Source organism: Eumetopias jubatus, unplaced genomic scaffold (assembly GCF_037043125.1).
Source record: "Eumetopias jubatus isolate StellerSeaLion01/CBP00866 unplaced genomic scaffold, mEumJub1_p1.0 scaffold_6, whole genome shotgun sequence".
Classification (NCBI taxonomy): domain Eukaryota; kingdom Metazoa; phylum Chordata; class Mammalia; order Carnivora; family Otariidae; genus Eumetopias; species Eumetopias jubatus.
In genome coordinates, this window is record NW_028274812.1 from 98,678,355 (window position 1) to 98,694,672 (window position 16,318).

General features: G+C 48.4%; 1 protein-coding gene across 3 annotated transcripts in view; it reads left to right on the top strand.

Moving 5' to 3' along the window:
• Positions 1 to 16,318, top strand: part of TRAM2 (translocation associated membrane protein 2) — an 80,528-nt gene that overhangs the window by 27,373 nt on the left and 36,837 nt on the right. For 2 of the 3 annotated variants that reach the window (XM_028097501.2, XM_028097502.2), the window contains exon 2: positions 14,981 to 15,044. In XM_028097501.2, the coding sequence (XP_027953302.1) occupies positions 14,981 to 15,044 (64 nt within the window). Of the gene's footprint in view, positions 1 to 14,769; positions 14,866 to 14,980; positions 15,045 to 16,318 lie in introns of all 3 variants that reach the window. The other variant, XM_028097504.2, reaches the window with a different exon arrangement.

Here is a 16,318-nt window from a genome sequence, read left to right on the forward strand (position 1 = left end):
AGTGGTTTGGGGAAGCATGGTTTTGAAATGCACATCCTGCTGGAATAGGCACATGTCTATGGATGAACTCAGTAGATGGAAACAGTTGACATTGGGGCCCAGTAGCTTTTACAATAAATGAATGGATGGACGAATGGATAAAAGCTTTAAGGAGTCTGAGGGCCAGATTTCCTTCCCTCTTCCCATTTTAGACTTGCTTGAAACAGATGAGGACAGCTGAGATCTAAAGTTGGCCCACACAGTGGATGGTCCCCCCAAACCACCATGATTACATTCAGCTGGAAGGTTCCATCTGGAGTCCTCTTCCTGTACTTTCTCAGCACAGTGACTCTTGTAACCCTGAGTCCTCTCCTCTACTTATCTACAATCTATGTCTCCCCCTGCCGCCGCCCCCCCCACACTCTGTGTCTTGCCAGCTTAGCTCAGTCCCTCCCACAAGTCTTCCCAGAGGAGATCCATAAATCTCCAAACCCAGAGCACTTAACCGACATTTATTGAGTCCCTCCTTTGTGGCAAGGAGCCTGGGGGTGCAAATATGACTAAAACCGGGGTCTCTGCCTTGAGAAAGGGAAAGAGCCTTCCCTTGTCTTTTGCCTAATTGTGTCCTGATCCATGACACCTTTTCTTGCCTTAAAACTCACTTTTCATGGATCAAAGTCTTGCTCCGATCCTGAGTTTTTTTAGAGCTATTGCTCAGGTAGCATGGTGGGTAAGAATTCCGACATCACAGTCCGATGGATCTTGAGATCCAGTTCCACTTCTGGGCTTGTTAGCTGTGTGCCTTTGAGCAAGTGTCTTAAGCTCCCTGAGCCTCACTTGTTTGGTACAGTATGGCCTCTGGGAGGGTGAAATGAGATAGTTTCTATGAGAGGTTAAAGCAGTTCCTGGCACACGGTAGGAGCTCCATAAATAATAGTAGTAATAATAGCAGACCCAGCAGCAGTTTTTCTAGAGTGGGAGGTTAAATGAGGTAATCGTGTTTGGTGTTTAGCACAGTGCCTGGCATTTAGTAAGATCTTTCACATTAGTTCCTCACAGGGCTGTTGAGGGTTGTGTGAGGTAATCATCATATAAAGTGCCTCAACCTTGCCTGGCTTGCAGTAAATGATGAATAAAAGGTCGTCAGTTTTATCACTTCTGAAATAAGGGAGCTGGGCTAGATTGATCACCTAGCTCCTGATTTTCGTCTCTGAGGGAAGGAAGTGGGTCTTACAGATTTTTCTATCTCCTGTAGCCCTGTGCCTTGCTCAGACTATGCACTCAAATATTTTGATTGAAGGGTTGATTTTATATATTTTTTAATTCTGTTTTTCTGGAGATGTTACTAAACAAAGACATGTTTCTGGAGTGTGGAAAAAATGTCTTAGCTAGCTTTGCTCACCTGTGTGTGTATATGTGCGTGCGTGCGCGCACACACACACTGCTTTCCTTGACACATCCGTTTAGAAAACCTGGTGGGGCCATTATAAGATCACTGTGGCTGCAGCCACTGCAGGTCTCAGAACGTGGACCTTGGCCCACAGCCGGATGCTTATCTGCCCGTGGGTGGGTTCTGATTCTGAACCCCATCAGTCCAGCCGGAGACAGTGCAGACTGATGGAATGATAGGAAGCCAGAGGCCTCCTCCTGGCCCTCTGGCCAGCACTGTAACCATTGCCCCCTGGGAACCCACAGGGCAGCCATCCTCTTGTAAATCCATCCAGGAGGCCCGGCCTCTCCCTCTTTGAAAATGAATGGAAGTAAAGTCATGGCCACTGAGAGTAACAGTGTAGCTCTGGTTCAGAAGAATTGGTTAGGGGTGCCTGGGTGGCTCAGTCCATTGAACGTCGACTCTTGGTTTACGCTCTGGTCATGATCTCCGGGTGGTGGGACCGAGCCCGGGGTTGGACTCTGTGCTCAGTCAGGAGTCTGCTTGGGATTCTTTCCTCCTTCCTCTGCCTCCCCTTCTGCCCCTCCCCCTGCGAGCACGTACTCTCTCTCTCTCCTCCTCCCTCCTCTCTCTCAAATAAATAAATAATCTTAACAAAAATAATTGATTAAATAGAGGGCAGAAACATTTTCTAGTCCTGCTGTGAATATAATGGGGGGAATTTAATTTTGGTTTTGCCTCCCCCCCCCAGGTTCTCGGTAGTCTTTCCCTTCTGTTTTCCTTCTCTGAATTACATCGATTCAGGGAGCATTGATTGAGCATCTTCTCTATATCTGGTATTTGTATCTAGACACTGTCAGAGTGTCAGAGGGAGCAGGGATCTTGGGGAACCGGGAGGTGTGCGGCCTGATGGGGAACCCGCTCAGGGCCAGTGCTCCCCCTCAGGCATCCCTCTCCTGTGGTTCTAGATGCTCTTTCCTAAAGAAATTTCTCTTGGATTGATGTATTCCTCTCCAGCTCCCCCTACTTTTCTGCATACCCAACCATTCTTCTCTCCCTGGTCTTTCTCCTCACCACACTTAGGTTCAAGCATCTCCCACCCCGCACCCCCTGCCCCCCGGCTTCCCACCCCTTCCCCACCCCGGCCTCCCCTCTAGCTCCCAGCCGCCCATACAAGCCGTATGGACCTCTGTCTCCATCTTCCACTTCACGTTCACCTCCATGTGCACTGACTTCTTGCCCCCACCTTTCCTATAACATTTACTCTCCAAAGTCCTCAGTCGCCTTCTGGTCCCCAAATCTGATGGACTCTTCATGCATTCATTCATTCCACAAATATTTACTGAAACCTCACTGTGTGCTGAGCACCATTCCCACTGCTTGGGACCCATCAGGAAAAAAACTAAGCCTGCGAGACTGCTGTCCCCCCCGCTCCCCCGCCGTGCAGCCTGCATCTCAGCCGCAGGTCGACTTGTTCTCCCTGAAGCTCTCCCTGTGGTGAGCACTGATTCCTTGCTGCTGGCCTCCCTTGGCTGTTGGGGCCCTTTGGGTGTCCTCTGACCTCATGTTGGTCCTTCTCAGTCTCCCCCTGCCAGCCCTGGACTTCTGCTGTTTCTCGGTGATACCATCATCTACAATATTTTTTTAAAGGTTTATGTATTTATTTGAGTGAAAGAGAGAGTGTGTGTGTGGAGTGGAGGGGCAGAGGGAGAGGGAGAGAGAAACTCTAAGCAGACTCCGTGCTGAGCATAGAGCATGGAGCTCCATGCAGAGCTCAGTCTCACAATCCTGGGATCATGACCTGAGCCGAAATCAAGAGTCAGATGCTTAAATGACTGTGCCATCCAGCCGTGCCCACCATCTACAACATTTTGAGTAACCAACCGTCCTAATATGTTGCATATTTTACTTAAATTATATGTTTGTGTGCCTGTTTCTTGAGCACGGCCTGAGCACCACTCCTGACTACTTTTCCACCTTAATTTATTGTGCCATCGAATCTTCGGAAAATCACCCATCACTGTCCTGTGTCTGTGCCATTACCTTCATCCAGACCTGATCATCCCTTGTTGTAGCAATCTCCTTCCTAAGCTTTCCACACCGCCTGGCTTACCTCCCCTTCCCCAGCCCATCCTCTACACCCAGAGTGGGATGTGCTCTCTGCAATGCAAATCACTCCGTACTACCTCCCACAGGTAGGATAAAGTCCACTTTTTATACCTGCTGTAAAGGACCCTTCATAGACCTGTTTCCTGCCAGCCTTCCAGCCCCATCACCTTCGACACAGAGCATTCATTTTTCCTGGGAATCATATTTCCCCTACTTCTCTTAGTGCAAGCAGCCCCTTTGCTGCTTTCTTTTGGCCCATACATCCTTTCAGGATACAGGTGAGACAGAACCTCATTGGTAACATTTTCCATGGAATGGAGTGGTTGGTGGGGGGTGCTCAGTCCCCACTTCAGTCAGGGGACCCCCTCTCGTCTCCTGAATGGCTTGCGCGCACAGTAGTCCCCCTCATCGGTGTGGTTTCAGTTAGGCGCCGCCCACTGCGGTGTGGAAGTGGGTGGTCCTCAGACCATCAGTAGTAGCCTAACACTGCGTCACAAGGCCCACATCATTCCCCTCACTTCATCTCATTACGTAGGCATTTTATCATCTCACACCATCACAAGGAGGAGGGTGAGTACAGAACACTAAGCTATTTTGAGAGAGACCTCATTCACATAACTCTAACTACATACTGTTATAGTTGTTCTGTTTTATTATTAGTTATTGTTGTTAATCTCTTACTGTGCCCAATTTATAAATTAATATCATAGGTATGTAGGTTTGTATAGGCAAAAACATGGTAAGTATATGGAGGGTTCGGTACTGTCTGCAATTTCAAGCATCCAGTTGGGGTCTTGGAACATATCCCTCATGGATAAGGGGGGCTACTATACCCTCTAATAATGATGATTTTGTTGTGTTTTAAGTGAGCTTTTACATACTGATTTATCTGACTGGGCTCCACATTTGGGTGTTGCCTTTCCTGCCTGGGATAGGTGTTTAGAGTGGGAGGGGCACAGGGGCATTCTGGTGTCTGGGATTTGAGGGGGTGAGGCTTGGAAAGGGGAGGTGGGGTACCTGTGGGTCCTGTGATGCCGGGCAGGAGGCCTGATTCTCTTGATTCTAGGCACTCGGGCGTCATGGGGGACTGTAGAACAAAGCCTGCAGTGTTTTAGGAAGACGGGCCTGTCATCTTTCCCAGCAAGAGCACTTGAGGGTAGTCCTTTAATCTGCCCTCTGCAGGCCATGGCCTTGGTTCCTGCCTAGGGCGGACAGAACAGTGGCTAACGAGCGAAAGGAGCAGACCCACACCCCCACACCCAAGGCCTCGTTAAGGGGGAGTCTTGCCTCTCTCCCTCCCACTTTGTGTGTGTCTATGTGTAGCTCTGTCCTCCCCTCCATCAGCTCTTACTGTGTGATTGTCTTGCATGGAGATTATCTGTGTTTCTTGGCCAAAGCTTAAGGTCACTTAACTGTCCCAGGCAGTTCCTGTTTCTTTCTGTATCCCCCTGAAAGAGAGTTGCCCAGTGGGTCCCGGCGTGGGAACACCTGGCCTCCTAGCTCTTTTTCTAAGGCCTGGATTTATTAGCAAGTGGGGTGTTGCTCATCAAGCCTTGGATGCGGGTGCCCGCAGCCTCCTGTCAACCCCTGAGGATCAGCTGTGCGTTCAGACTGGGGTCCAGGCTGTCCCTGTGTTGGCTGGTTTTCTCCCCCGGTGGTGTTTACCCTGTGTGAGGTCACAGTCAGGCTCCTGGGGTGCTGAGAGGCTGGGCAGAGAAAAAGCACACTAATTTTTAGATGTTCTTTAAAATGCTGCTTTCTTTCTTTCTTTTTTTTTTTTTTAAGGGATCTATTTATTTATTTGAGAGAGAGAACATGAGTGGGAGGGGCAGAAGGAGAGAGAATCCCAAGAAGATTCTGTGGCTGAGCACCGAGTCCAATGCAGGGCTTGATCCCACGACCCTGAGATTACCACCCTAGCCAAAACCAAGAGTCGATGCCCAGCTGACTGCGCCCCCCGGTTGCACCTAAAATACTACTTTCTATTAGTAAAATGAGTTCTGAAGTAATGTATGTAGCTATATCTTTGGGGGGAGGCGGGAGGCAGGAGGAGACGGAGAGGGAGAGATCTTGGAATATGGCATTCTACCTAAGACTATACCTAAGTATTGACATTTGCCCAGATTTTATTAGGTTTAGGGGTATGGAGGAATTGGTTGGTGGCACAGTGTGGGTGGTGTTTACCGCAGGCCCTGCCTTTGGGGTGAGATTTGTATTTTCTGTTTATCTGTAGCACGTTTCTCTGGGAACTCTTGCCTTTTATGTTATTTTCCTTCTCCACTTTGAAGATGATTTGGAATATCCCCTGTGAATATTATTTGCTGACAAATAGGGATATTTGAGGGCTATTTTTCTTTAACCTTCTTGGCCTTGATTTAATCCACTTGAATCAAATCATCATCATTAAGTTCTGCTCATCAGGTGCTCTCATTCAGGTGGTCCTTGATGGGTCTTTGTGGACTCCCGCAAGACAGGCTGGATGCCAGCCCAGAATGGGGTTGTAATTCATGTCCCATAGGAGCAGGAGGCATTGTTGTGACACAGAGAACGGTGGGAAGTAAAGGCTGATGCAGAATCAAGAGGCACATAGCGGGGGGTCCCTGGCCTGACCTCCATTCCTTGCCATGTGTGGATGGAGGATGGTTCTTACTGGTGTTAGGGTGGTGCCGCGGTGGCCCGTTCTCTGGGACCCATCACCTAACAATCCCTTTCACCCCCAGTGGAGTCGGGGTGTGCAGAAACGGGGACAGCAGAGATCACACATCTAGAATTTCTACAGAATGGCTTATTTTTAAAAACTCATTTATTGGCCTTCTAGCCCTGGTTTGCTCAGTTTAAATATGGGCAGAGGTGGACACGCTGAGTCAGGGCCTCTCTTTCGATGCCCCGACCCAAATAACTAGAGGAATCTGAAGGCTTCCTGGGTGAATCTGCCGTCAACCCCCTGGCAGGCCTGGTTTATGGCCTCTGGAGATGGCTTCACTTTGCCAGTTCATTTTTCTAGCAAGCTCTAATCCCCATGCCTGGCTCTGCAGAGCCCCAAAACATGGGGATCGGCACACTGCTGTTTTGAGTAGAAAACTTTCCAGATGGTAGAGAATAATTAAAAATGGTTGCCGCAGATGGATCACTGTCTGCCTTCTCTTTCCTTCCGTGAGTGTAAACAAGCAGGTGAAGGCAGATACACCTGGGCCCTCCCTGGTCCAGCTACCCATGCGCATTGGAGCCCCTGGATAATCCTTTCATTTCCCCAAATACCAGGAAATGCCATAAGTGCCTTGAGGATGATTCTCCCTGGCACCCACTCTTGACGATTCACAATGATTAGTGACTAGCTGTCGCAGACACATCTGTGACGATTCGAATTACCCCCTCTTGGTGCATCCTGCTTTATGGAGCTCAAGCTTCGTTAAAAACTGCAGCTGAGACAACACCCTGTCCCTGGCAGGGGCCCCTCTTCTGCAGTCTAGTCTGAAATGTGACCCAGTCTTCCCTTGCAACCTGAAATTCCACACTCCAGAACCTCTTCATTTTCCTGTTTTGATTTTTAATTGATTTTAAATTATATATTTATCTCATATTTATATTCTATCTGAACAGGTGGCTTTTGGTCACATTTAAAAATATTTCGTTCAGACCAATGTGTGTGTGTTAGGAATATCCACAGCGTAGCCAGTAATCTGAGCTCTGCCATGCAGCACGAGAGAACTGCATCTGAAGAACATTGGTATTCTAAGCGATTATTTTGTGTGCATGCTTCTTTATTTTTCTTTAGTTTTCAGCTTCCACACAGAATGGTTTATGAGTATGCCATGCTGTCCAGATGTGGGGAAAGCTCTTGGGATGGGGGTGGTGGTGAGGAGACTGAAGTGTATAATCAAGTAGGATACTAGAAATACTGATCCAGGGATCTTTTTTGAAGGGGTGGATGAGGGTGTATGTATTAAGGCCTTGAGAGAAGAAATACATTTCATGAGAAAGCGTGTATGTTATTTAAGGCTATCTGTAAGGTACCTCGTAGGTCAAGTTCAACCTGTGCAAGCATGGGTTGCTTAAATATGCAGTCTTCTTGAAGTGATCATTCAGTTGTGGATACAGAGGCTGTGGGGAAGAGCTGTCTTCCCCTAGGCCACCTCCTGTTTTTCAGTACATAATTAACTTCCCAAATTGGGGATGGATAGCATGACAGATTCAATTTTCAGATGCATCCTTTTTAAAAAGCCCAAATTCAAAGATTTTTTAAAACTCTGTAAGTGACCCTTTCTAAATTCCTGTTTATCCCAGTATAAAATTTAGACCTTGGAACCGATGTGTATAATAAAGCAGGTAATATAATTTTATCATGGCTGTTCTGATTATGGACTTTTCTCAAGTATTCATTGTCATTTTTTAATCCGATATAAAACTGTGATCGTGACTCTTAAGGGTGAGTCTATTCAGCCTTGTGAACATGGGCTTGTCGAGAATCTGCATGTGTGTGTTTGTGTAGCTTTGCTAAATTCTTCTATCAAGGCAGTTTTTCAAGTGAAAAAACCAGCATCTCTAGGCGTTGCTAAAAACCACACAGAAAGGTACTGTCAGAGCTCTGCCTCCTGGTTTCAGGCACCCGGCCCTCCCCGCCAGCTTCTGGTCATCCAAAACGGAGGATTTCAGAAAGCAGGAGTGAAAAGCATCTTTGTTTCAGCTGTATCTGCCTTTTATTGAGTGACAGAGGGGCTGCAAACTGGGTACATCAAGTCCCGATCATAAAAACGTGCGTGCAGGTGACCAGCCGAAGCAGGAGCCCCGGGGAACAAATGCTCCAGGAAAGAGGGGCTACAAGACTCTTTATTTAAAACAAACAAACAAACAAAAAAAAACTTCCCCACCAATTGGGCGTAACTTTCAAATGTTTTCCTGTCTGACTGAAATTTTCCTATCCACTGCCTGCCTCAGGAGCAAGATGCAAAACCAATTTTGGGAAGGTCCGAGTTGAGCCCATTTGGCTGAGCTGGGGGACCAGGACGTTTCATTTGGCCCTCCCCGTGCTTGTCAGGGGAGAGACCCCAAGCTCGCTGTCCCTTGTGGGGGGTCAGGGTTCCCCACACGCTGCTCTTTGTGTTCTAGCCCCGAGGTGGGAGTGGTGGTCGCGGGGCGGCCACCGATGGAACAGAGCTGCTTCTGTGAATCAGGCCTCACACCCTGTCCTGTCCTCAGTGGCTGGTCTTCCCCCCCAGCCCCTTCCAGGTGCCCACGCGTGGTTGTGTCTGCCAAGGAATGAAGGGAACCAGCCAAACCTGAGGGTGAAATGCTACCTAGGAGGAAGTAACGAGTCTGCTTTCATTGCATTTCTTCTCTATTCTCTTTGGTGCCCGGATATCAACTGGCATGGAAGAGACAAGAGTTTGGGGCATTCGGAAAGCCTAGGTGCGCCTGGGGTCTGTGGCTGGCTGGCTGGCGGTTCAGCTCGAGAGGCCTTGCTTCCTCGCTCTGTCAGATACAGGTGATACCCAGGCCCCGTCCCCACAAGGTGGAGGAGCAGTAATACAGTTCGGACTTTGGGGATGACCTCCAGCAAGTTGTCAGTGTAAGGCTGTGCTCCCGGGGGTTGACAGTAAGTGGGATCCAGAAGTGATAACCTTTTGGACCTGAGCATGAGGAGGATCAGATCATCCATTCTACCTGACTTGGCCTGATCCTTTCCACCTTATCTGTAAAACGGGGATATTTTTAGTATCTATTCTGTAGAGATGTCGTGAGCATTCCATGAAGTAATTTATGTAAAGCCCTTATGACCACGCCAGGTGCTGACTAAGCACTTGATAATATTAACTGCCATAACTGTTGTTGTTGCAAATGGATGAGAAAACTGCGGTCCAGCAAGGTAAAATACCGTTGCCTGAGGTCACCCACCTGCCCTGCAGCAGAACTGGGCCTGGAATCCCAAGTCCGGTATGCTTTGCCAGAAGCAGCTGTTTTGCTGGCATCTTTGGTCTAGTTGCAAGCAAGAGCTCAGCTTCATGCGCCCCTAACAGAGTATGGCATGTGGAACGGTTTTAGTTTTGTTATGGCTACACAAGCATATGCTCAGTGTCACTGCCTTTGTGCTTGATGCTCTGTTTTAGTTAAAAGTTCAGCGAAGCTTTCTCTCTCTCTCTCTCTCTCTCTCTCTCTCTCTCTGTGTGTGTGTGTGTGTGTGTGAGAGAGAGAGAGAAGGGAGGGGGAGGGAGGGAGATGTGGCCCCTCCTCCATAATTTAGTGTTCTCCCTTTGCATTAGTGTATTAGCACATTTTCACTTTTAACCTTTCACCCACTGAGCCTGGCGTTTAAAATGCTATTAAACCCAATAATGTTTCCTATAAACAGCCTTAGAGGGATGGGAAATAATTGGAATGACATTTTTAATAGGCTCCTGTTTCTCAGCCCCATGTGCTCTATGAACCCAACGAGAACTTGCGGAGGGGGCTTGGTCGTCGTTCTGTCCTTGCTCTGAGGTTGGCAGAGGGTTATGGAGGGAGGTTTTGGGGTGCCAAAGGACCTTTTAAAGCACGGAATGTGGTTTTTATGCTGGAGAAGTAGAACTGCTTTTTTTGAGTAGTCTTTTTGTTTTTCAAATTAATGAAGGTGGTGAATGACGGAGCAGATCACGTCTTCCCCCTTCAGATGGCTTCAGGAAAGCATAGAGCCAAATTTCTGGCCACGTTTAGCGAATGAGAAGGACTTCCTGGACTGCATTTTTGTGGATCAGCTTCATTCCTTACTCCTCTTTGCCTTCAGTAGATATTTTTTGGTCCTCTCCTGCTTCTCTTTGATTAGTTGCCATTCTGTTTTATGTGTCATATTGTGTGTATCCTAAGTTTGTTTTTGGAGCACGTTTTTTAAGACTCAAATTGAACCTGCCTTTTCTGCTTATAAAGTCGTGAGGTCTCCGGAGGCCACTGTGTGCATCTGTGCATCTGGGCCCCACGTTTATCTTCTTCTATAAAACGTGGAAACTGACATCCGCTTGCTGAGACGTAGTGAAGTGGGAGCAAGCATGGCTGCTGACAGAGAAGGATGCATGGCCCAGAATGGTTTCTCCTGCTGCTACCCAGGGGTTGGGGATGGAAAAATACTGGAATTTGGCGTTTTTGCTTTAATCAGAGCCCTAGATCCTATTCTCTGAGAATCATGTTTGGAAACCATTTGTTAAGCATTCATCTGTGGTTACTAACTATTATAGCTGCTTGCAGTGTTAGTTCATCAAATAGGTATTTATGAGATACCCTACGACAGGCCCCGCACTGGGGATCCCAGGCAGGGAGAGAGTACATGGATACGAGCCTAAGGGTGGGCAGAGGACAGGCTGAGGGTCAGCTACCTGAGCACAATCCTGGCTCCCCTGTTTAATCACTGTGTTCATTTAACAAGTGCTTATTGAGTGCTGGTTGTGAGCTAGGCACTGTTTCAGGCTATGGATCGAAGGTAACCAAGACAAGTAAGATCCCCACTTCCCTAGTACTTCTAGTCCAGTGAAGGGAGAGTTTAAAAGTAAGTAAAGATAAACCCCATTAAGCTGTACACTTACAATGGCTAAATTTTGTAGTGTGTAAATTATACTTCAAAAAAGGTGTTTCAAAAGAAAATATCTTGGTCCTCACAGAGCTGGCTGTCAGGTTTGTCCCAACACAGTTGATCCACCTCATCTGTCACACGTTTTGTGTCTGCCAATGCTCCTGCTTGCTAAAATTTATTTGTAGCTCTAAAATCAGCACCGGGCGATCCTGCAGTCGTTTGTGGACGCACACACAGCAGTGGAAAATTTGAGTCACCCCATGAGCACGTTCCCAGCTGAAGTCAAACAAGACCATGCTTTGCCTTCTAGTTTCAGCTTTCCTTGTTGTAAGCAAGTGTCCTTTTTGTGGTCTATTTCGTGCCCCCCCCTTTTCTTTTTCCTTTTTGCATGTTTGTGTGTCTTCTTGCTGATTTTGCTGTTTTAAAATGATTCTCACCCCGGGTGCTGAAGCTCTATTGTTTGTAAGCATGAGAAGGCTCTGTTACGCCTCACCGAGAACATACGTGTGTTAGATAAGCCTCCATAGGCACGAATTGTAGTGCTGTTGGCCATGGGTTCAGTGTTCACGCTTCATCAAGATACATTAAATATACCATCTTTAAAGAAAAACGCACATAAACAAGGTTGTATATTGATACGTTGATGGAAATGTTGTGACCAGAGACCGTGGGTACCTAACCCTGTATTTCCCCGGGGAGAAACAGTCCTGTGTCTGCTAACTCAGCATCCGCAGTGACTTCATTGAACAGAACTAATGTGAATAACAAGAGGTGACTCTATCTTCAGGACTAGGGAAAAAATACGTGTACAGCCCGTATACCAAATGTCTATCTTCCTCAAAGAAAAAAAGTGGAATGATTCTTTCAGGAGTTAGAGTAGCGGACTCTATACATTTATATACACTGTCAGATCCCGTTTTATTTAGATGAGCTTTTTGGTGTCAAATATTGGTGACTCTGTGAAAAATATTAATGAAAAGTACTAGAATGTGTCAGGAAGTTTTTATTATATACCTAGGTGTTTGTATGTTGACATGAGTAAACAAAAGTTGACCTACACATTTTCCACGTAGCTAACTATACTTCAAATACTTTGATGTACGTTGAGTAGATTTATATCTTGGCCTATAGGATACTGCAATAACCGTTTCACTGACAGAGCTAAAAATGTGATTTGAATGTTATTTATAAGGTGTAGCTCTTTTAAAATTTTTTTCACTCTTTCATCCCTTGTGTCAAGTTATATAAACACAGCTTGAGTTATAATGTCAAAATAAAATGAAATAATTCCAAATGGATGCATGCGTAGGAAGAGCGCTTGGGAATTGGCACCAAACATACGGAGGGAAACATGAACGCGGGCTGCTGAAGGGAGGAAGGCAAAGAACACAGAGGGGTGGTGATACTGGTCAGCCAAAACCTCACAGAGGCCCACTCCACGCCACGAACTTAAAAGATGGGTGTGTTTCCCGGATGAAGCTGAATGGAGATTTGTGCCTAGAACATGCGCAGTGTTGGGTAAATACTGTCTTCTTGCCTGTCTGCTTGCCTTCTTCCTCTCTCTTCCCTTCTCCCACACCCTCTGGCTTCCATGTCTTCTCTCGCAGGGCTGTCAGCCTGAGAAGACAAGGTTTACCCTTGAAGGAGTCATGGTGGACAGGACTGAGTCAGGCAGTTGGGTCAAGGATGACCACCGTGAGTGGAGTTCAGGAGGGGACACTGCCGTGGCTGGAGTGGTGGGGGGGCGGGGCTTCATGATGGTGTGGGTTCCGGTGGGTTAGCAGCCAGATGGTGTCAAGGAGGAGGCTGGGGTGACAGCCAGGTGACAGGGAGATGGCCAGAGTGATGGCAGTGGGGCAGCTCCCGCGAACAAGTGGGGACAGAACAGCTGAGTGAAGCATGCCGGCCCAGACTCAACTTTTGATTTTCCATCTTGTCCGTTGAGTGGTTCCTGAGCCCTTCCCGTGTGCATCTGGGTTAGTCCCTGTGTGCAAGGAGTGGCACATGAGGAGAACTACAAGGAGGAGACTGAAAGGGTGGTACGGGGGGCACGGTGGAGGGCACCTCCAGTAGAAGAAGCCATCCCCGCCTGTGAGCTGTTAGGGAAGGCTTCCTGGAGGGGCTGCAGGGGAGCTGGGTTATGATGGATAAATGAGATTCTGATCAATAGGATTTGGTGTGTGTGTGCGGGGCGGGGGGGCATGTAACAGAGGTAGGATACAAAGTGAGAGGGGCTAAAACCCCCAAAAGGAAATAGTGAGTAGCACATTTTGGCTGAAACACAAGCAATTGACTAGAAGGGAGGTTGGGAGCCCCCTGAAAAAGGTCTTGTGGACCACAGTAGGAAGGTTTTGGGGTGAAGATCAGGGAAGACCTGTGTATTGTTTTTTTTTTTTTAAGATTTTATTTATTTATTTATTTGAGAGAGAGAGACACAGCGAGAGAGGGAACACAAGCAGGGGGAGTGGGAGAGGGAGAGAGAGAGACACAGTGAGAGAGGGAACACAAGCAGGGGGAGTGGGAGAGGGAGAAGCAGGCTTCCCGCCGAGCAGGGAGCCCGATGCGGGGCTCAATCCCAGGACCGACTGGAGCTGAAGGCAGACGCTTAACGACTGAGCCACCCAGGCTCCCCAAGACCTGTGTATTTGGATAGGGCTTTGTGTTTTCCAGAGCTCCTTCTTATCCCTAGTCTCATTTGACTTTTTCCCTGCGAGCATGACAGAACACGTCCCAGACAACAGCACAAACACATGTGAAGCCTCATGCATCGCTGTGTACAAAGAGCACCTCAATGCAGAGACATGGGGCTTGTTGACGGGGACAGTGGCCGAGAACAGTCCCCTCCTTCTGGGTTGTTGAGAGTCCACCCCGGGAGGGTCTGCAGTGCGTCGTTCGCTCGGTTCCACGCTGCTTTGGCTATGCCCAGTGTGTTTCCCCCACACCCACAGTACAGCCTTAAGACCTTTTTGTTTAGAGGAGAACCAGTAAGTCTTTACTGCTGAGGTGTATCCGGAGGCGTCCTCCCCTGCTTCGGAACGGTGTGGGTGGTGCTTCTGAGCCCCAGCTGCACATCAGAAACATCTGGGGAGCCCTTAACCACACTAGCAGCTGGGCCAGCGCCACCCAGAGCAGCTGGGGGACTACAAACGTCCCCGATTTTGTGCACAGGGAGACTGAGGCTCGGGGTCTGGGGTTACACAGCTAGCAACGGCAGAGGCAGCATTTGAACCCAGGCAGTCAGTCGATCCTTAAGTCCAAGCTTTGAATCCCCACATTTGGTCAGCTCTTCCCTGCAGGCCGAACTGCCCAAGTACTGATTTGGCTATTGATAGCCAGGTGACAAGCAGAGACTAGGGACAGCACAGGTAAGATTTTCGAGGCAGCTTTCGAAATAAACAGTAGTGTGGGGTGTTACATCTGGCCCCCCAGCACAGCGGACGTGAACTTAGCAGTTGCGGTTCTCGGTTTCTGAAGCTCAGGTGTAGACTTTGGGAGCTACTGTCCAGCGTGCAGTTAACCAGTGTGCTGGGGAGACCTCCGCCCCGTGGAAGCTTCTTGAAGTCAGAGTCCTCATTTTCTACCGGCTGCTGTCTTCCGCAGTGCCGGGTGCCTAGGGCTGACTTAATAAATACCTGAATGGATGGCAGGCAGGTCTGTGCCCTTAGCTTGGGTGCGCTTGGCTTGTTTGGTTTCATCTGCAGCAAGTACAAAAGCCTAGATACCACCCAGTGCCCAGCACTGTTTTGTTTGTTTTTAGTGCAGGTATTGGGAGACATGACGTTCAAGAAACACGGGGAAACAAGCAAACACAGTGCTAACTCCTCCTGAGGTTCTACTGTGTGTAATGGAACAGGTCTGTGGGTCTGAGATGCAAAAGGGAAGGGCCCTGGGGGCTGGTAGCAGGAACCGCTTGTTTCTTCTGACGTGAGCAAGAAGCTAAATTGGAACATTTTTCCTTTATTTTACAGGTCACCGCCAAGACTGCCTTCCTATTTATTTTACCTCAGTATAATGTTAGCGTGCCTACAGCAGGTAAGAAAAGCACAAGTCTCTGTCTTGCCCTGGCCCCGTTAACTCTGAAGGCCTCGGAAAACGTACTGTTCCTGTGTACATGCATGATCTTGTTAGCCATTGGAGCTCAGCCTCCCACGTCCTAGCACCGCTAAGAGCCAGCCACGGGCCACGCGCAGCCCTCAGCCTGTGGCTCTGTCCTCTCGGGGACCTTAGGTCCCGCCGTCAGGAACCGGGCACTGCACCCCTCTTCCAGTAGCAAGGCGCTGGGCGTCCTCTTGATGAATAAAGGAGGAATTTTTGTTTGCCGAACCTAGTTCTTTCTTCACTGGTACAGAGGGGAATCATCTTGACTTCGAGGGGAGAGTCTCTTCTTTGCCTGACTCTCCTAGTGACTAGCTGAAGGATTCTGGGGGCAAATCCCCTACCCCATGGCCTATGGAGGATGTAGTCCCCGGAGCCAGACTCAGGGGAAATGGGGCTCCGGGGGCAGCCTGATCAGTTCCTTCGTCTGAGAGTCAAGCTAAGGGGCGCTAGCGAGAGAGGAGGAGAACTCCATGCTCAGGAGAGGAAAGACAGGAGCCCCTATGGCCATTGCAGGTGGTCAGGAAACAAGGCCAACGCTTGCTCGTTCCGAGGCATGCTCCATCCCTGGCGGCCACCATGGGTTGTGGTGCTCGGTGCCATGCGGCCTGAAGTCACATTCTGCCTTCTCTGCTCCTGCCCCTCAGCTCTTTTATTCTAAAATTGAAGTAAAGTCGACACACAGGTGTTACATGAACTACTCCTCTTGAAAATCCTAGTAACTAAGACACCCCTAGATCCAGGGGTACTTAGATTTACTGATTTAAATTGTTTAGCTTTTTTTTTTTTAAAGATTTATTTACTTATTTGAGAGAGGGAGAGAGCGAGCGAAAGAGAGAGCGAGAGCACTCTAGCACGAGCAGGGAGAGGGGCAGAGGGAGAAGGAGAGAGAATCCTCAAGTAGACTCCCCGTTGAGTGTGGAGCCCAACAACTTGGAGCTCGATCCCAGGACCCTGAGATCATGACCTGAGCCAAAATCAAGAGTCAGATGCCTAACCGACTGAGTCACCCAGGCGCCCCCTTTTTCTTTCCTGCTTTTTTCTTTTTTTAAGAAAATTGTGATAAAATACACATAACACACAATTTACCATCTTAACCCTTTTTAAGTGTCCAGTTCAGGGGCATTAAGCACATTCACACTGTTGTGCAACCATCACCGCCGCCCATCCCTAGAACTGTCTTCATCTTGCAGCACTGAAACTCGGTACTC